This window comes from Macaca mulatta, chromosome 7 (genome assembly GCF_049350105.2).
Source record: "Macaca mulatta isolate MMU2019108-1 chromosome 7, T2T-MMU8v2.0, whole genome shotgun sequence".
NCBI lineage: Eukaryota > Metazoa > Chordata > Mammalia > Primates > Cercopithecidae > Macaca > Macaca mulatta.
In genome coordinates this window covers 7,092,587-7,114,359 of record NC_133412.1, presented here as the reverse complement: position 1 = coordinate 7,114,359, position 21,773 = coordinate 7,092,587, and the positions used below count along the sequence as shown (strand labels likewise).

The 21,773-nt window shown below is 45.0% G+C and overlaps 1 protein-coding gene across 3 annotated transcripts in view; it reads left to right on the top strand.

Moving 5' to 3' along the window:
- CHRNA7 (cholinergic receptor nicotinic alpha 7 subunit) overlaps positions 1-21,773 on the top strand; it is a 143,782-nt gene that overhangs the window by 60,738 nt on the left and 61,271 nt on the right. For all 3 annotated transcript variants that reach the window (XR_001445798.3, XM_077937652.1, NM_001032883.1), the window contains 2 exon segments: positions 9,726-9,770; positions 19,841-19,950. Coding sequence is in view for 2 of the 3 variants with exons in the window: in XM_077937652.1 (XP_077793778.1) it covers positions 9,726-9,770; positions 19,841-19,950 (155 nt within the window). In the remaining variant the exon portion in view is untranslated.

Genomic DNA, 21,773 nt, shown 5'->3' with positions numbered 1-21,773 from the left:
ATTTTTGATCAGGAGGGTATAATCATTGTTGTGTTTTCTATGCAACAATTTTTAGTTATTATTATTTTCTTCCTTTTTTCTTTTTTGTGGTTTGTTAATTTGTTTGTTCTCATTGTGTCTGTCTGGGACCTCAAGTTTTACTGACCTGGAACAACTTCTAAGCTAATTCCATGACTTGCAGAGTTCCTAGGCATTGTGGATTGGTTACATTTGAATTCTCCATCAGAAAGAAGGCCAATGCATTTTCAGGAAATAGAGTATACCCTGGTTCTCCACTTTCAGCCCAGAATGACACAGACTAACTTGATTCTTTTTTGGTCAGTGGTCTCTTCAAGATTTCCTGGACCATGCTGGTGTAAGTAGATGGGGGATTTGGTTCAGCCCTCCACCTACGAAAGAGAATCTTTTCATAGTCCCACTTAGGCATTGTTTAAGCTCTCTGTGAATAACACTGGCCACTGGTCTCCACACTCCTGCACTCTGCTGTGGTGTCAGCTCACGGACTTAAAATGTTCTTTTCAGTTTCCTCTTGGATGTTGTTGTAGTGTTCAAGGATTTCTTGTGAGCCAGAATCAATATTTAAAAAGACATTTGTTTGATTTTCTCCAGAATTTCCAGGTGTTTATAGCAGGATGGTATTCACATTATAGAGTCTCCTGTTTGGCTAGAACCACGAGCAGGTCTCCCATGTATTATCCCGGCATACTTAAACTAGTTTCTCTGTGTTGTCGTCTCCATTTCAGCTCTAGCTGTGGCTTCTTTGTTTCACTTCCATTTCCAACCTCTTCTGTAATGGATGTAATCTCTTGGTGTGTTTGCTCTGCGAACGCTGTGATTCTCTCTCACCGTGATTATCTCGTGTCCTGCCTTCATGCCAGTAACTCAATTTTTTAGCTGTATCTGTTTTGTTCCTGTTTCTAATCTAACTACGTAATAATTTGTTTTGGTTCTCAGTTTATTCGTTTAGCTCTGCAATGTTCCTTTTATTCTGTTATTTTATTAGCTTATCTTTGAAATCATGCTTAATTTGATCCAAGGCTTATATAGTATAATATAAAGAACTCATGAGAAGCGTGCCCTTCTTATTTGGGCTTTTCTTCCAGGCTACTTTGTATATTAGTTATGTGTGTGTGCCTAGCTGCCTTTCTTCTTTGTGCTTGTTATTTTAAAATTTTTATTTATGTATATATTTAATCATTCATTCATTCATACTCATACTCCCTTCTTGTGGCTGTCATTCCAATTTGTTTTCATCTGGCTCATGCCTCAGTATTTTCTGTGATGTAATAGGGATGCGTTATTTTTATGTTATACTTTCCTGATTCGTGGCCTGATTTATTTTTACCTTTGTTCATTAAGCCAATTAGCCTATATTATTTGCAGAAGTATTAGAAACATCAAATAACAACAACAAAAAAGCAAGAACAATAAATGACTGCTTCTAAATCCTGCTCGTAACTTCCACTTATTTGTCTTAGCCCCTTCCCTTTCTATTGGCCTTTTGAACCCACCTTGCACCAGTTCCATACCAAGAACTCTGTTGGGGTCTCCTTATCTCTAACTCAGTTCTTTAGAGGACCCCAATTGTGATGAGATTTATTGCAACTAGCTTTCTGACAATTCATTGAAAAAGCCTGATATTGAAGTTACATAAATTTTGGAACCAAGGCATTTGTGAGAGTCTGGCTGTGTGTATAGGTGTTTGCTCTTAGTCCAGAGAAATACAACTTGTAAACACTCAAGGAAATTCCTGAAAATTGATTCAGTTGGGATGACGGCTTAAACTTAAAGGGGGATTTATCCCTTCTGTTCAAGGATACTTCAGATGAAGTTTGATTCTTGCTCCACTCAGTATGCTGGAAACCCAGCATCTCTCTTCCTCTTTCTCCTCTACTCACAATCTTCCTATGACTACCTGTTGTCAGCTCTGCTAATTCAAGATTGATTCCTTCTCTGTTAGGTTCTGCTCTCATGATCCACCTTCCAGGCTTCATTCCCCAAGAGTTAGGTCCTTTGAGGGAGATAGGGGGCCCTTCCTCATGGAAAGAAAGAAACCCTTTCAGTTGAAGTGAAAAGTGCATGCTTGAACTCTTCCTCCCTCCCTGAGAAGGATGGGGCCGCTCTGAGTGTGGGAGTCCACCCAGCGAGAACCAAATGGACATCAGGTGGGGTGGGGCTCACCTCTCCCAGGCAAGCTCTCTTATTCCTGCACACACAGGCAGCTGAACACCTTGGTTTGCCTTGCTCCCCTCAATCTGGCATTGGGCAGTGGATTTCACAGGGGGAACAAAAGTCCGTGGTGTGCCTGGATCAAGGTCCTAAGCTGAAGAAACCCACCTGCCTCTGTTCGCCTGGCATTTATTCTCCAGAAAGGACCCAGGCTGATCAGCCAGTTTCCCATCTTGCCATCATGGGTCTTTCCTGGGATTATGTCTCAAGGAATTACATGCTGACCTGTTGGGAGGAAAAAAAAATATATATCAATATACATGTGTTATACTGTGGTCTGATTTTTAAAATCCCTTAAGCCTTATACTTTGCATAGTTCCTGAAATCGGTGTTCTCGAACTGTGCAGGATTAACTTTGGTAGTTAAAAATAGAATCAAAGAGTTCAGAATCACTCTGCCGGGGGAGTTCTAGGCACAGAAGTTTTTCCAAGGACTGCAGTCTCTGCCTCATTGGGTCTTTGGAGCAACGTCTCCAATCTCAGGGTCTTCAGAGTGCTGTGTTTTAAAACATAATGCATTTCCTCTATTTGTCAGGTTTCATGGTACTGTCAGAAATAAGCATATATCTGTAAACAGTTCGGCTGTGATTAAGGAGCTCCTAGAATCCTAGAAATAGTGAAGTTTCATAGCTTAACCCTTTGCCAAGGTGGCTAGCTGGTGGATGAGGCCAGGATCCAAGGCTTGAAGGAAGTCAGGTTGCACACTTTTTGAAAAGATTCTCATCTGCACATTGATGCATCGCAGAATAACCATGAACCCACTGGGAATATTAAATGCTGACCTCTAGACACATAATTCCTAAGCCTTAATTTCAGTGGGAACCGAACCAACCAGGTTTCAAAGATGAGCCAATAAAATAACAGAATAAAAGGAACATTGCAGAGCTAAATGAATAAACTGAGAACCAAAACAAATTATTACACAGTTAAATTAGAAACAGAAAACCAACCAGTAATTATGTGCCACCCCTAAAAATAGGCAGCCGCAGATAGCGAGGAGATATTGTCAGTTTGGGCCAATTCTCTTAGCTTTTTCAGTACCTTTCTATCAAAGGAACTTTTTTTCCAGTAATTTAACAGTGGAGAATTTTGCTATGTTTTAGGCACTTTTCTTCGTGCTACCTATTCAGTCCTTGCAGCATGCTGGAGAGAGAGCAGTTAACAGCCTTCACCCTTGTTTTCACAAATAAGGGAACTGAGTCTCAGAAAAGTTCAGGTGATGGGACTACCCCAAGCCCACATGGCTAGTGAATAGCAGAGCTCAGAGCCTGTGATATCTGTATTTTTTACACTGTGTCCCCAACAAACAGACCCTGAGCAGTCCCAAAATGTGAGCAGAGGTAGAGCTGAACTCTGCATCCCGAGAGGGCCAGGCCCTGTGGTACAAGGACCAGGATGGTCCTAGAAATGCCAAGCTCCCCTTCAGCGGCTCTCAGACATCCAGGCTTCAGGACTCCTTTGCTCTCTTTAAGGTTATTGAGGATCCTCTAAGTTTTGTTTATGTGATTATATCTATCAATATTTACCACATTGGAGATAAAGGCTAAGAAACATTTTAAAGCTCATTAATTCACTTAACATAATAAGGCCATTCCATAAATAGCATAATATTAACATAAATAGCATTTTATGGAAAATGACCATATTTTCACCCAAGAAATCAGTGGGAAGGGTGGCGTTGCTTTTTATTTTGCAAATCTCCTTAATGCCTCATGTAATAGAAAACATCTGGACGCTCTGACCAGCTTCTGCATTCAGTCTGCTGCTGGTCCCTATGTGCTGTAGCCTCTGCAAAGCTCTATGGAAGACTCAAGGGAAAAGGGGGGTGAAAGAGAGAAATAACGTCTAACCATTATGAAGAAAGATTTGTCTCACTGGTCCTCTGAAAGCGTCTCAGAAACCAAGGGGTTCCAAGACCATACTTTGAAAACTTCTGTCTTGTACAATTACCAAAGGGAATTATTTGTCATGATCGTAATCATAGTGTTTGCTGTTACAACAAGGAGGGAAGAATGACATCGTGGTTCAAAACACAAGTGTTGAAAACTCAACTTTATGAAGCAGGTTAGGGGGTTGGATCTCAGTTTCTGTACTTAGCTGTGTGACCTAGGACCAGGAGCCTTTTTGTTTCATAATTGATATATTTATGCATTCCCCTTCTCCTTTGATTATAAAGGTAATACATGCTCATAGCAAAGCATTCAAACAGAAAAGAGACATATAAAATTAAATTTGGGGGGTCTCCCATAATCTCCATTATTAAATGAGAAAAATAATAATACTTACTTTGCTGGATTATTGTCGTGAAGCCAAAATGAGTTGTTTGCGTGTGCATGTCATGTGACATTTAGAAATGCAAACTCTATTTAAAGGCTAGCTTTGTTATTTTCAGGTATCACTGATACCTGATACCTGATATTTATTGATATCCTTTTGGTAAAGTACTTGTTCATCTTTTGTCCATTTTTCTATTGGATTGCCTGCCCTTTTCTGATTGATTTTTAGGAGTTTATTTCTTATTCTGAATATGAGTCTTTTGTCAGACCTAGTATCTTGCTGACTCAGGGAAAACCTCAGTTTGTTATGCTGTAAAACTAAGAAAAAAATATAGTGGATGTAAAGCGTATTAAATTAGATAAAAGAAGTCACCCTTGTTATAAACTTTAGAGTGCTACACAAATATGAATTTATATTATGCAGCTATTTTCTCTGCAAACAAGAATTTAGAAATGGTAGTGGTTAGGTCTATTGTTATGTGTTTGCTTTTTTTTCTTAGCATCTACACAAAGAAAAAAAAATAATGTGATGGGAGCTCTGTAAAATCACATTGAATGATGTTACTCAGTAATTCACAAAAGAAAAATTGCTGCAGAAATGCAAGATAGCACATTATGCATTACCACGACAGTTGGATTCTGAACCATATACACGATTATTCAGAGAGATTGATTTTAAAAAGCACAATCACTTAAAGTGCGCTCTCAACTGAAGGGCTCAGATTGGAAAAGAATGAAGGGAGTTAGGCATGTTGACTTGAGGGTGCCTTGCCACACCGGCCTTCTGGGATTATGTGGGCTGGGGACCCTGCCTCCACCTGTCTTCATCTGAGACGGAGAAGAGAGTGTAGATCTTGCAGGAGAGCCATGTGTGTGAGTAGCTATGTGGCGACAGCCACTGGCACTGAGTGACACTGCACAGATTGCAGCATGCTCCTCCTCTTCCCACCTGCTGTAGCAGACAGGGCAGCTGTTTGCATCCCTATTTCGGAGGAGAGAACACTGAAATGCCCAGAAGCCAATTGCCTGATGAGTCCGGAGCCCCAGGGTCTTTTGCCTCTGTGGACTCTGCTCCTCCATGCCCTCCTGCCCAGTTGGGGAGGGCAGGAATAGCCAGGGGGCAGCCTGAGGATCTGGAATTGCTGAAGCCCACTTTCACAGTGCAATGATCTGAATGTTTTTGTCCCCCGCCAAATGTATATGTTGAGATCTGAATCCCCAAGGCGATGGTGTTAGGAGGTGATTAGTCCATGAGGGTGCAGTCATGATGGATGGTCCCCTTATATATGAGGCCCCAGAGACCTCCCTCGCCCCTTCCACCATGCGAGGACACAGTGAAAAGTTGGCTGCCTATGATCCGGGAAGCCAGCCCCCACCAGACACCAGGGTTCAGCCATAGTGGCAGGTTAATCATGGACTTCCGGCCTCCAGAACTGTGAGAAACAAACTTCTATGTTTTATAAGATACCCAGTGTATAATATTTTGTTATAAGCGTCCAAACGGAATAAAACATAGAGTGTGTGCTACTTAATTGCAGGCCCCTAGGTTCCTGTGGAATACTGTTCTTTGGGAGACTAAACCTGTGTATTTATTCATAGGCCTCTGGGCCAGGATTGGATGTTTCTATCCCCTCTCTTGCAGGAACCCCCTAGTTTGACCAGGGTGGCCTCCAACTTGGAGGGAGTGACTGCTGTAGGCAGCTCTGCCTGCTGATTCATGGTTTCAGGCTCAAGTGCTGCATGGCAGGCTGGGGGCTCTGGCAGCAGTGGAGGACATTTGGGTGAAAGAGAAGGAAACTTCCCTGCTGGGTGAGGAGCTAGATTTTGTCGCTAGGTAAATTCTGGGCAGTGGGAGTGGAGCCCCTGCATCCTGCCCTGAATGTCCTTCTGCTGGGGGCCAGAGGGCCATGTGGGAACTATAATCCCATCTGGGGACTTTCCACACTCAGAGGTGTGGCTACCATCCCCAGGTCTCCCAGTTCACCTGCAGCCTGTGTGGCCAAATGCAAACCCTGAGGCAAGGAAGTTGAGTGCAGAGCTGAAGTCCTGCTCCAGGTGCTCTGTGCAGAAGCCTGTCGGGAAGCAGGGGGCTGAGCTCAGCTTTAGTGCAGCAGGGTTGGGACAGGCTTGCCAGGGACCAAGGAGGGAAAAGGCTGTGGGGAGAGGGGAGGGGAGAGATGGACCCTGAACCTGCTTTTGGAGTAGCCCCTGGGGAGGGAGGGTTTTTCTTGCCAGCCTGTCAGGGTCTTGCAGGAGGAGACACAACACCTGCAGACCTATTGCTGCCAGAGTCCCACAGGACCCCTTTGAGAAAGGGGAAAGGGATCAGTCAGGAGCCATTTTGCAAATGAGGAGACTGAGGCCTGCAGCCGCTGCCTCTCATCTGTGGTCACAGACGTGGGGGCCTGGAGACAGTAAATGCCTGGATAGAACCTTGGCAAGCAGGGCTAGTCATGGGGACCAAGGGACAAAGGCTCAGGGCTGGGGTGCACATGATGGGTGTGAGGAGATCCACATACTGTGGTATTGCAGGGTTACAGGTTGTTAAATCAGAGGCTCAACCCCAGGACACCACCCCTTGTCACTCTGGGTGAAGTCCATGTCCCTGTCTTCCTCCTTGTAGGGACCCTGTTCCCTCCCTCTGTGACCCTTGTTACCATTTGTTGTTACAGGTTGTTATAAGTGTATCATTATTGTGTTGTATAATCCTACCTCATTCCCCGCCCCCACCAACACACACACACACACACACACACACACACACACACACAATTTTTATTCTAGGAGCTCAGGAGCAATATTAATTTCCACTGCACACGTCAGGCAAGCATAATGCTGGGGACAGGAGATGTTCCATAAATGTTGCATGAATGAATGAATGAATGAATGAAAACTTGGCTGGACCATGGCTTGTAGCAATGGCTTGTGCACTTCACTCAAGACTTTTGACTTGATCCTTTGGGCAGTGCAGTTGGAGGAGGGTGATCTGATCGTATCGGCGGTCAGAAAGTCTGGTCTAAAGATGAGTAGAGGACAGCCTCTGTGTGTGTGTGTGCCTGCGGTGTGCATAGGGGCAGCAGGCTGCACAGTGGGGATAGGAAGGAGGTGAGGGACCTTGTCACTGCAGACAGAGAGCCAAGAGACTCAGACCATGTGTGGCCCATACAGGTGCTAGGAGGAGGGAGATTGTTCTGGGAGCATGGTTCCTCATGCCCTTCTCTCTCCCTCTTGAGTCTTTGTGGGGGGCTCCCCTAATGGGCATCCCTGCATGCTCAGGTGGTGGTGGCTGCTGCTTGTTGATTACAGTTTGAAAAGCTGTACTTGGTCCCAAGCTGCCACACACCGCTGAAATTCAGTGTTCCTCTAATGGGGTTTCTGTTAGAATGTTGGAAAGAAGAAAGCCTTTTAATTAGATTGGTAGTAATTGAGCTCCCAAACCACAGAAGCCTTTCTCTCAGCAGATGAAGACACACATGCAATTAAAAGAAGGAAAGGCACCTCAATGGAACCCTTTCTAATTTTAAGTCCATTAAAAACAACAACTCCTTAATAAGTTGAGGTAACAGATATACATTCTGAAGAGTTTAACAACACTTCCCAATAATATTGGAGATTGAACTGGAACTGGAGTGCTCCAGCTACTTAAATGGATAGCTCTGTTGGGGATCATTTGCTCAGTGCAGAGTGCAGAGACATGTTAGCTCTACAACTTTTCCCACCGAAAACTCCTGGCACATTTTATTAGGAAAATGGGATATATTTTTTCCTGTAACTGAACAATTGTTCAGCGTCTTGTGGCCATTGCCCCTGGCCTGGGGTCCCCTGAAACATCATCCCATGTCCCTCCCTAGGCAGCCCTCTCCTCTCTGTGGGATTTGCCCCACCTGGCCCATCTCACCGTAGAGGTGCCCAACATGTGAGCGACTGGGCTGGGGCACTGATGCATCAGAGTGTCCCTGCCAGCTTCTTACATGCTCAACGCATTTTCATTTTAATGAGAGGCAGCACTTTTTTCATCTGCATCCCTGCCCACTGACACGCCCCAGTAGATGCCACGTTCTTTCTGCCTTTGGGTCTTTTTTTTTTTTTTTTTTTTTTTTGGAAACTGCCCATCGCTGAACCAGGCCAAGTAGATTCTGTTGCAGGAGCTTGAGGTTTCAGCTCCTGTTCACATCTTCACAGGGGCAATAATTAATATTTTCTCTGGAGAGGGTGTCAACTGCTAATGCACAGAGCCCTTTGGGTTGGAGTTATTTCATACTGAATCACAACATTCACAGTATAACTATTGTACAGAATTCACTCATTTGCCTCCTTTCACGTTGTTTTATGCTGAGCCATATTGGGCTTGGTCAGCCATACTAAAATGCAAGTTGCCTTCCATTTGGAAAGGCCGGTCTTGACGGGTCTCTTCTCTATACGTCCTGTGCTGGAGCAAAGTCACAGCTGGTACACTATCCAAGCTCCCTGGTTAGCACGTAGGCTTAGCTGGAGGCAGAACTCAGGGAGGTGTTTTGGAAATGTAGGAAAATAGGCTCTGGAGTCCGAGAGATCCAAGTTTGAATGGCTGCTTCTAAAGTCACCTCATCTTTCTCACCTTTAGTTTACTCACCTAGGTAGGCTTTACCTTCAGGTGTATTTCAAAGCCTGATGTTCCCCCTAGAAGTTAGAGGATGAGAGAAAAGTCCAGATCTGCAGGGACAAGTCAGAGTCACGGCCCACATTTCACCACCCACACAGGGTGCAGCAGCTCCACACAGGGCCATGGCCCCTTTCCTGGGGGAGGGAGGCATAGCATATTTGTATTTGTTTAAAACCGTATATATTTTGGAAATAAACCTGACTTTAAAAACTTGGATTTTCACCTACTTTTATGGTTTTTTTTAGTCTGTGAATTATTTAAAAATACAAAGATAAATAGCTGAATCATTAGCAGGCATCATTTCTGGATGGTAAGGTTGCAGAGTTTTAATTTTCTTCTTTATACTTTTCCATCTTTTTAAAATGCTGTATAATAAATGTGTCTTACTTTGGAATAAATAGAAAAGCTTAACTCTGGGGAAATGCTGCTTGCATATATTGGAGGTGCTTGGTGCATTCTAATTTCCACACATAATGATCCCAACAGTCAGATCCCCACGTGAATAATTGTCTCATTCTTTCTTTTGTAAACCATATCATATTTATGCTGCTGCTTTTTTTTTTTTTTTTTTTTTTTAAGGATGAGAAGAACCAAGTTTTAACCACCAACATTTGGCTGCAAATGGTAAGTTAAGAGAATGACAATCTCACCCATGGGCCTGCAAGATCTTGCACCCAAGATTTTTGTCCTGATACCTGAGATGCTTGCTTCTGAGAGGTCCTGTTTAGAAAAAAAAAACATAACCATGGCTGTCACACCAACTCCACAGCTGCCAACAATGAATGTTGGGTGTATGACACTACAGTCTGCAGTGCTCAACACATGCACAAGCTCAGCACATAGGACAGGGTAATGTGGGGACACTTCAGAAGCACTTCAGGCAAGACAAGTAAGAAGATACAGGGCTGCATGTAGATGTCCACAACCTGCACCATAGCCAGTCCCCAGGACTCAGGAGTTCCAGCCCTGCCCTCTGTGGCCTCCAGAGCTGCATGTTTGAATCAGGTGGAGTGTTCCTAAACCAGAGGCCCTCGTACTCTGCTCTAGTGATGCTTGTAAGAATCTTGAAATGCTGCCTATCATTTGTAGATTTTTAACTTGACATCTGCAATACTAACCTAAATTTAATTAATTGCAAATGATGCCACTTAACATCCAGTTGTAAATATTGACACTGAAAAATGGAACGGTCAGTCTCTATGTTAAATGGAATCAAAATAGCATAATAATTTGGTGCCCATCTCATTCAAACACCATATGAACAAGCCTTTTTTAAAACTGTCAGATGTTTAACATAGTCCCTTTTTTCTTTGCAAATGCATTTCTATTCTGCTTTCTATAGGGAATTCTATCCTAATGTAATATAGTTTTATGTTTGAAAGTCTCTCTCTCTTTTTTTTTTTTTTTTTTTTTTTTTGAGACAGAGTCTTGTTCTTTCATCCAGGCTGGAGTGCAGTAGAGTGGCGCAATCTTGGCTTACTGCAACCTCTGCCTCCCAGGTTCAAGTGATTCTCCTGCCTCAGCCTCCCAAGTAGCTGGAATTACAGGCATGCACCACCGCGCCCGGCTAGCTTTTGTATTTTTTAGTAGAGACAGGGTTTCTTCATGTTGGCCAGGCTGGTCTTGAACTCCTGACTTCAGGTGATCCACCCACCTCGGCCTCCCAAAGTGCTGGGATTACAGGCATGAGCCACCATGCTGGGCTGAAAGTCTTTTATTAATCACTGTGCCTTGGTTTTTTCAAATGTAAATATTTACACAAGAATTATTCCTTTACACCATAAGTATTAAATTTTGTTTCTTTTGGATTGATTTAAGTTTGCTGTTGTTATTGGTATTATAATTCATCAAAATGACATAAATTAAATTTTTAAGTAATTATAAAACATAAATTTTTGTTGGCAATTTATATCTGCCCAAGATGAGTTTGTTTTAAATTAGTTCATGTATCCCCAGATGACTTATTATTACTTGAATGGAGAAATGATAGTTTTCACATCAATTCTGTTGCTGTTTTTTAACTAGGTGTAGTAACATGAGTAGTTGGACATGAAAGCCACTTTGTTAAAGCAATGTTACTCAATCTTTGTACTTCTTCTAGATTATATGCCAAAAATAATGTAGTTTTCATCAAATGTATCAGCTGACAGCTTGATTAGTTTCTCCTTCAGTTTTGTTGAAAACAAAGAATTAAAAGAATTAAAACCCACCGGACCTTTGAAAGTGTTTGCCACCCAATTTGTAAGGTAATTCACACAGACACAGAGGCTGATACTTGAATCGATCCTTTGTTTGGTTCTTGGGTCAGTGTCCCAAGATGGGAGTTGAGGTAAGATAACAGAAATGTGCCCCTCTTTGTCAAGTGGAAAGGGAGAAGTAAAAATGGAGGCAAAGGATAGTCCCATGTGGTTCTTGGGCAGGTGAGTTATCCTGCAAATACATGTGGAGTTGAGGAATAGAAAATGGATCTGCATCCAGCCTGGCCAACATGGTGAAACCCCGTCTCTACTAAAAATACAAAACTTAGCCAGGTGTGGTGGTGCACACCTGTAATCCCAGCTACTCAGGAGGCTGAGGCAGGAGAATCTCTTGAACCCAGAAGGCAGAGGTTGCAGTGAACTGAGATTACACCACTGCACTCCAGCCTGGGGAACAGAGCAAGACTCAGTCTCAAAAAAAGAAAAGAAAAGAAAAGAAAATGAATCTGCTTAAAGCCATTGCTAGGAGTACAAGGTGCACCCATAGCTACATGTGAGACCCCTGCAGAACGTAACGTTAGTCAGGTGAGAGCCCTTGAGAGACTCCCCTGCAGGATTTAAAGCAGCATACTTCAGTGAGCGCATCCCTGCCCTTGCCTTTGCCACCTACTCTAGCTTCCCTCCTTTTGCGCAGGACACACATGATCTGTGCTCTCCTGGAAGGCCCAGCCCTTCTTCCCATGGACAGGCTCATCTCCTGGCCCCTGCTGAGAGCCCGGCATTAATGATTGTCCTTGCTGCCTGTAGCATCAAAATAGTGTCCGTGGGTCATTCTCGCTTTTGTCCCTCCCCACAGACTTTTCATTTGAATAAATGTTAAAGCCATGGATCCATTGGCTCAAACCAAAAACCTTTAACTCTTGTCTCACACATCTCACCTCTGATACATCAACAAATCCTGGCAGCTTGACATGCAAAACCGATCCAGGATCTAACTACAGCCTCAGCCATGATACTTTCACCCTGGTCTACATGGGCGTCATCTCTCACCTCCATTATTAGGAGTCCCCATCCAGCCTTCCGCGTCAGTGTCGCCTCTTCTGGTGGTGTCTGTCCTCAACATAGCAGCCAGCATATAGCTTCTTGGCACAGCTCCCTCCAGGGGCTCCTGTCTCCCTGGACAGCATAGGAACTGAAATCCTCGAAGTGGCCTTGGATTCAATTCCCTCCTTGCCTGGCTCCTTTTTCTTCTCCCCTCCCCTCTATCCTTTGCTTCCTGGCTGTGCTCACTGCCCACTTGTTGGGTGACACACATGTCACCCGAGCACGTGCCCCCCTCAGGGCCTTTGCACTGGCTACTCTCCCTGCCAGGAAGACTCGTCCCTAAGAACCACTTGATTTCCCCCTTACTTCTCACTGGTCTCTTCCTAAAGGTCACCTCTTCATTGAGGTCTTCCCTGAGCTCCAATGTACTGTCCCAAACCCTCTCCTCCACCTCCAGCCCACTGTGTTCTCTTTATCCTGTTATATTTTTCTCCCAAAGGCTTCTCACCATCTAACCCACTTTGTGGTCACTCGTCTATCTGCTCATTGGTTCTGAGTCTTCCTCACCGTTAGAATGTGTGCGCGGTGGGGACAGCGCTCCAGGTGCCTTCAGTCACTGCTGTACCCACAGCCCCAAGCTTACTGTCTCACCTGTAGCGGGCGCCAAAGAACTTTTGCTGAATGAGAGAATGAAGCAGAAACTCAGGGTGAACCTTGAGGTGCTTAGGTAGTGTGACACAACATAAAGCCATTTCCTGAACAGCCGTGCCCCACTTTCATACTGTGTGTGCAAGGTCAGGCTTCGGGGAATGAGGCAGGTGCTTCCCTCTTTAATTAAAGTTGGACATTTGCCATGCCCTCTCAGGAACAACGCTGCTATTGACCTTTTTCTTACAGAGAGAAATGCATGTTATGGAGGGGTCTCTCTTTCTGGCGCCTATCTTCCTTAGCCCTCAGTAAGTGACTGGTCTTCAGCAACGTACATGATTTGGCAATTTTATTTAAAGGATGGTGGTTTCCAAGAAAACTGTAACTGGATTATTACTTCCAGTATTGAATTCAGATGCTCCATAAATAAACATCCTTGCTTCAGAGGGTGTCACCAGAGACCTCTAAGTTTATTTCAAGCACAGCTAATTTTTAATTAAGGCTTACATTTGCAGAAGCATCTGCAGCTTCATTTGTTTGAAAACTCACCTTTTAACTCACCTCCTCTTTTGAAGCAATCTACTCTGTGGAAGGTATTAAACTGGGCCAGGTGAGGGAACCTAGAAATATATAACCCAGTTTCTACCTTTAAGCCATTTATGATCAGGCTGTGTAATTAACACGTTTAGAAGAAGGAGGCAGAGGAGAAGAAGAAGGAAAAGAGCAGGAGGAAAAAGGAGAAGGATGAAAGGAGGAGGAAACGAGGAGGAAGAAAAAAGGAGGAAAAGAGGAGGAGGAGGAGGAGGAAAAATGGAGTAGGAGGTGGAGGAAAAATGGAGGTGGTGGAGGAGGAGGAGGAAAAACGCAGGAGGAGGAGGAAGAGGAGGATCTAGCAGTTTTAACACTGCCTCCCAACTGAATTTTTAAGGGCTCATAAGAATCCTGGGTTTAAAACAAACCTTAACAGTCAACTAGCCAATGCCTGTGTCTCTCTGCCCCCGCCCCCACCCAGTGTTTCAGTCTGGAAGCCCTGGCATTCCTGTTCATACCCACAGCGTGGACATGAGGAACTCAGGAGTCACCAGAGCAAGCTTGGATGCTGCCCAGGGGCCACTTCTAAGCAACCTTCCATTGATTGCTGTTCTTGTGTTCCCTGGCTGGGGACCAACCTGACTTGACCCAGCACGATAATGGACACACGCAAGTGAAGCTGGATACTGAAGGCTCTCAGGGCCAGGGTTCTGAGAGGGGTGCAAATATGGGCCAGGGGTGGAGACCCACAAAAACGGCTCTAGCAGTGGATTTTTCTCCTCCCGAGTTTCACGTTGCTGAATTCCTGTCCTGAGAATCTGAATCCACGTAATCTTTTCTCTAGGGTATTTAAACTCTGCAAATGATACATTTTCTATGCATTAAAAATGGAAAAGGCAGAAAAGTAAAAAAATGAAAAATCTCTCCCTGACCTCCAGTGTGTTGGTTTTGTTGTTCTTTCTCCCAGTTGCCCTTGATTTTGATCATTCAGAAACGTGAGGGAGTAGAAGGAGGCTTGGCCTCTCTGTTCACCTCTTCATGTTCCTAGGAGGAAGCAGCCGGCTCCTCTGCAGCCGGTTTTCTCTGCAGATTAGTTTTTATCTTTTGGGAGGCTTGTCAGATGGAATCTGATTTAATCTATGAGAAGAAATGACAGAAGCCATTTCAGTTTCTGAAGAGACATTTGAACCATCCAGAGACTTCCATTTGCTTTTAAAATATCTGTCTTCTCATTTTGCAGTCGTGACCATTCTTCTGGCATTTGATGTCCCAGCCTTCCTGGGTCGTTCTCTGACTTTAACCTCCCAATTCTAATTATGGTACTAATGGCATTCACACCATAGATGAGATTTTAAGCCATTATTTTTTCTAAAATGTTTACCTTTTTAATTTCTGCATTCATTATCACTTGATCTCTGACACATGGAAATGCCATGCTTCCTGTTCACAGACAAGCCAGCTAGCAGCTTGCTTAGGGCCGCGACAGCATCTCAGGGTGAAGAGCGATGTTTCAATCATTACGTCTCACCAAGAGAAAAAAGTGTCAGGATCAGGGGGCTGGAAAGAAGGCTGCTTTCCTCCTCTGTCAAAATAATAGACGGGAAGAATTTAGAAAAGATAAGTGTTTTCTGACATCAAACATGCGATGTCTTTTCTGGCACCAACAACCAATTTTCCAACAGCAGCTGGGGGTCCACCAGTTTGATTTATTTTTCACACTATCTACCTGGAGTTCGCATCAGATCCCACAGGTTAAAGGACTCAGTCTCACTTCAGATACCAGCTGCAAATGGGGTACCCAGGCTACCCACAACGTCTACCAGGTGACTGAAAATTCGAGGGTTCCCCTACCCTTCTCCCCCAGGTTCAATAACTTTCTAAGATGGCTCACAGCTCAGGAAAATACTTGGCTTATTTAATAAAATTGTATATAATACACAAACTAGTATATTTATAAAGAAAAATATATTCATTAAATAAATATTTAATATCTACTTCTATAAAATACCCTGGAGAAAAGCTTACGTGAATTCAGAGTTTCAGAACAGGAATTCAGCAACATGAAACTCGGGAAGAAGAAAACCCATGACTTAACGTTTATTGGTTTATTCTGAAGGATGCGCTCAGGAACCACCAAGTGGAAGGACGCAGAGGGCGGGGCGTGGTGGCTGGAAAGGTGTACGGAGCCGCAGTAACTTCTCCCCAGCGCCACCCTCCCGGCAAGTGGATGTGCTGACCAAGAGTGTTTATAACCCTGTCTCCAGCCCCTTTCTCACCCCTCCCCAGAGCTGTGAGTGCAGTGGATGGAAAGCTTCTCCAGTCACTAGGTGACCAGCCCCCATGAAAGCTATCTAGGTGCCCAACTCTAAGTCACCTCATCAGTGTAAACTCAGGCCTCAGGCATGGTCAGAAGGGGCTCTGTATGAATCACAAAAGATACTCCTCTCACTCAGGAAATTCCCAGGGCTTTAGAAACTCTGTGCCGGGAAAACCAAATCTATCTTCTTCTTATACCATAATGTATTTTTTTTAATGAAAGGTAACTTTCCTTTTTCCTCCCTCCCTTCCCCTCTCTCATCCCTTTCCCCTCCTCCACCCTCCCTCGATGCTTCCGTGCCGCTAGCATCCACACACGTTTAGAGTTTCCTGTGGGCTCGAAGCAGTGCACATGGGGCCCAGGTGCCAGGGCCATGGAATAATTGGGATTCCCGCGGTGCCTTTTCGATCAATGGCCCCTTCCTCCCTTCTGTGTCCCCTCACAACTCCACACACTCTTCTTTTGAAGATTTAATGAGAAGGAATCTCACAGAAAGAGGGAGAGAAGGAAGAGCACACACTCCTCTAAATGCAATGGTCTGGGAGTCTAGGTTCATTGATGCTTCTTTTCAGATCCCCACTCTGTGGAAAACATGCCAGGTGCTGTCTACAAAGATTTTGCCTGTTGCCCCCTGTTCCCGAGGGACCTAGGAACCAAGTGCTTTCAGAGAACAACCTTTTTCTAGAAGTTTGTTGTTTATAGGGCCTTATTCTATATCCATTCTTAGGAAACCTTCATCGGAGCCTGTGGGGGTCACTGGTGGGCCCCCCGGGCTGAAGAGTGTGGACCTGGGCTCCAGGGCACACAGCCTGAGGTTCCCTGTCCTCGTTGGCACTCACTCTTCCCCACCTTTGGCCGCAGCTACGTTATGACTGTTATTACAGCTCCCAAGTCCAGCAGGATTTTGTAAAGTGGGGAAATCTCTCTCTTTTCTTACACCGTCATTCATCACTTGCCTACCAGGGCCACATGACTTTAATCTGCTGCTGCACACATTATCTTATCTCATCCTGTGAGGCAGGGTACATACGAGGAAACTGCAGTCCAGAGACAATGATTTATCTGAACAACCTTGCACCACTAGTCTCTGCCAGAGCCTTGGTACAAACCCAGGTCTGTCTGATTCAGATGCTTTCTGCAGCTCCCCCCGACCTTTTCTGCCATTAATGTTACCTGAAAACAGTCCTGATCCAGACCCCAAGAGAAGGTTCTTGGATCTCGTGTGAGAAAGAATTCAGGGCAAGTCTGTAAAGTGAAAGCAAGTTTATTAAGAAAGTAGAGGAATGAAAGAATGGCTACTCCACAGAGAGAGCAGCCCCGAAGGCTGCTGGTTGCCCATTTTTATGGTTATTTCGTGATGATGTGCTGAACAAGGGTTGGATTATTCATGCCTCCCTTTGTTAGACCATATAGGGTAACTTCCTGATGTTGCCTTGGTATTTCTAAACTGTCATGGAGCTGGTGGGAGTGTAGCCGTGAGGATGACCGGAGGTCACTCTCGTGGCTGTCTTGGTTTTGGTGGGATTCAGCCGGCTTCTTTACTGCAACCTGTTTTATCAGCAGGGTCTTTATGACCTGTATCTTGTGCCGACCTCCTATTTCGTCCCTTGACTTAGAATGCCTAACCATCTGGGCATGCAGCCCCGTAGGAGGTTTGAGCCTGTTTTACCCAGCTGCTATTTGAGATGGAGTTTCCCTGGTTTACATGCCTCTGACACAATGGTCAGCCTGGTTTGGGGCAAGGGAAAACAGCAGATGGGCAGCAGCATCAGGGAGACTGAGCCAGAAGAACCAGCTCTGGTAGAGCCCAGAGATCAGTTTGCTTAAAGTCAAGTAACACAGGTAAGCCCTGACCCAGTGACTGACTAAAACATCCTAGTTTCCTGAACCCTGGCCTCCTCTTGTAAATGGGAGCAGTCCTCACTCTGACCCCCTCTGAACTATGGTGAGTCTGGACATACACAGGACACTGGACTAGCATAAAGGCTGTGATCTGGCCAGGGAGGGGATGAGCCCATGGTTCACGCAGTGGGGTGTGTGGAGTGTGGGGAGGCAGTGTGCAACTCTGGCTGTGCCTTGGAAGAGGTCTGGGTTTGACCAACCAGGCACTCCCATCCCCATTCCCATTTCCTGTCTCCCCTCCCCCTCTCTGGCCATCATTCGGCAGGCAGGGGAGAAGGAGAGAAGTGCCTTGGTCCACCATGCCCACTTTCCAGGCCTGTTCATGGAACCTTGTGGCCCTGACCTGTATGGTAATAACGGTGAACTTGACTGGCTTTGTGATAATTAGTGACCAACCCAGAGAAGCATCCCAGGATGAGATGCAAAACTGTGGCACAGAAAGCACAGGTGTTGGCTGTGGAAGGGCCTCATGCCCAGGACAAGGGAGAGAAGTGAAGGGAAGCACAGGGCAGAGGTGTCAAGTCGGAGCGAGCTGCAGGAAGCGTGGCTTGGTTGGTGCCCAGGCATTCCTGGAAGACAGTTAGGACAAGACCCACCCTTCCTGGGTGCGCCCCTCCTGTTCCCTCCCAGACCACTTCCATCTCATTAGAGAGCCCAGCAGGCAGCTGTTGATCCTGAATGCCCCAGATGATACTTCTGCACATCACCCGTGAACACTTCCTCTTTCCTGGAGGTCCCTGGCTGCAAAATGATGTCACTCATCTGGATAGTTCCTCTCCTCTGATGTAGGATTAGATCCAGAGCTGGGACCATCTTTCTGGATGCTGCCCGCCCTCCTCAGAGGATAGTTGGTCTGGGATATGCCCTTTGACTCCCTTGTTGTCAGTATCAGTAGCTCTAGCTCCACAGCCCCTCATCTGCAATTTCCAAATCTCAGCAGCTTGGAAAAAATGTTCCCCTCCTTTAATGTTGTTTTCGTAACTTTGCATCAAACTGTTTTGGTCTAAAATCAAATTGAAATGTATGTGCAATTAAGGCATTTATTTGTCTCCGTGCAAATAGGCATGTTTTGCTGCAGAAATTACCATGTGTTTGATTGTGAGGAGTCACCCTGGTCCCAGGTCGGGGTGGTGCACCACATACCTTTTCAGATCTTGGAAAGCCTGAGCTCCAGAGCGTGGGTGGTACCAGGCGGACAGAATACAGGATAATGGTGCAATTATAGGAGCTTCTGAGTTCACACTTGTCAGCACTGAGCCTCCTGTGGGGTGGTGCTAATTATGTGGCAGCTGCAGGTGGGATCCCACCCGAGCATCCTCTGCAGAGCTTGTGGGCTCCAGGAAAGGCTGTTTGGCACCTGATCCTGGGAGGGAAGACCCCAGACATGGGTATTCCTCTGACAAGGTCACTAGATAACCTCAATTAAGGCCTGGCCGCGAGCTTGTGTGAGTGCTTCCTGAGTCTTCATCTGCCTCCTTTCGTCCTGACTCTGTGTTTCACCATCAGGGCTCAGGATTTGCATTGTCGGGTGTCAGAAGCACTATCCCTGTGACAAAATAAAAATTCAAATCTGAAAACATTCCTTTAGAAATTCTGAGAGGTTCCCATGCAACTGCACAGTATTGCTTTTTGGAAATAAATATTCCACATTTTTCCAGTCCGGTTCTTATTCTAGTGGAAATAAGTGAATTTCTTTTTTCAAAGTATTCTCACAGTGAAAACTTTGAAGGCAAAACAGTTATTCATTTGGCTAGAAGTAACCCATCCACTGCAGGAGAAGGCTCGGGGACATGCAGAGGGTTGGAATTCACTTTAATGATACCATTTGAATGTGTTCATGGTGACAGCAGAACCTTAAATGTGAGTTTTATGCTCTTCACAGTCATTTTGGAAGGGATTATTGAATTCCCATTTTCATTATGTTTTATAAATAGCAATTCAGTTATAATAAATGTCTGGAATTCTCTTTGGCTTTGCACTTACCTAACAATTGCTTATAAGAAATATTAGTAGCCAAGGAAGTGAAGTGCTGCTAATGTCATTGTGTGTGTCAGTCTTGGACAGATCACTATTTACAGTGGAATGTGTCAGAATATCCAGGGGTGAAGACTGTTCGTTTCCCAGATGGCCAGATTTGGAAACCAGACATTCTTCTCTATAACAGGTAAGTATATTGAGCAAGGAAAAAAAATGCTTTTATGCTTGTATACATGTAGCTATCAAGTATATTTGAATATTTCACAGAAATGCTAGATATGTCATCTATGATCTGGGGCCACTGCTGCCTACACGACTTTCCAAGTGACCAGGCCTTTGAGAAGCAGCTCTGTCCCCCTCAGCCGGCGTTCTCTGGTTTGGCATGCACACGTGCACACCCTGGCTAGCCTGCTGCCTAAGATGCCCATGAAGTTGTGTGTTCTCGGGGCCTAGAGCTGTTTCTGTGCATCTTGGCACATGGAGTATTCTTGCGTAAGGCAGTACCTTTGTTCTCTGAATGGCAGCAGTTATGACCAACAGCAGAAAGTGCTGGCTTATGGGACGCACTGCTGGAGCCCACAGTTTGGACCCACATCCTCATCTGTGTTCCCCATCGTGCATTGGAGAGTTCTGGGGCAGAGATGGCTGCAGGTGATCTGGAGGACTGTCATCTCTAGCTGCATGCAGAAACGTCCCCTGCAGGGCATATACCTGTGTTCTAATAGTCTTTCTCCTGAGGTCAGGAAATAAGGGACACGTTGGTAAACCAAGGTAGTCTGACTTGCAGACCAGATGCCTAAAAGGCAATTATTTAGGCAGGGTAAGTTTCTAGAAGCAGTAAAATTTCTTGTTAAACTGCATAGTCAAATAAGGGATCCCAGAACATTTCTTACTAATAAGGTCTCAGATCTCATAAATTACATCATGAAAAGCAAGTTGTTTCCTTTGGCCCCAACTGAATGAATAAGGAAGCCCAGGATTTCCTGATGCAGGGAACGGCGTGACCAAATTGCCCTCGATGGTCACTCAGTGATCCTGCTGGACAAGCAATGTGTTGTCCTACATGGCTACTTCCAGAAGGCTGGACGATGCCATTTCTTGTACTGACTTTTCATTCTGCCCCTGTCTTTGCTGTTGGGGACCACATTTCACTTGAATCGTTGGGCCTGTTAAAGAGTATCTTCTTCTCATTTGCTGCCACTTTTCTGCTTCTTAAATTAGTTCAGACAACTGAGCTTTGAAAAATGTCTAAAATAGGGGTAAGTGGTCCCCTGTTGATGGATCAAACGCACACCTTTCCATGCCTGGACTTTGGGTCTTCTATTTCTCGGGGGGCTGTATTAGTTTGCTGAGGCTGCTGTAACAAAGTGCTACAGACTCGGAGGCTTAACAATAGAAGTTACCCTGTCACAATTGTGGAGGCCAGAAGTCTGAGTGAAGGTGTTGTCAGGGCTGGCTTTTTCTGAGCCTCTCTCCTTGGCTGGTAGATGGCTGCCAGCTCACTGGGTTCACGTGACCTTCCCTTATCCCTGTCTGTGCCCTAGTCTCCTCTTCCTGTAAGCACTCCAGTCGAATTGGAGTAGGGCCCCACGCTCATGACCCCCTTTTACTTTAATTACCTTTTTAAAGGTTCTGTCTTCAAGTAGAGTCGCACTCTGAGGCACCAGGTGTTAGGATTTCAACATGTGAGTTTGAGGGGGATGCAACTCAGTCCATAATGAGGGCATTGTGTCTGACTTTTTGAGGGCAAAGGGTCAGGGTTGAAGACGTCTAAGTGTTAATTTTAGCTGTAATATTTATAGTCCGTGTAACCTTTGAGTCTCCAATTTCTCCTTTGAAAAATGGGGGAAGTGCCAGCTTCACAGGTTGGAGGATCACTCCGTGGAGGTGTGCAGCACACTTAGTCTGGCAAACGGAAAAGAACACACATTCCATAAAGGCAGTTCTGTGTTTACAGGCAGAAGGATGAGGATTCCTGCTCTTAGAGCAAGATGGTAATGTAACAATTTA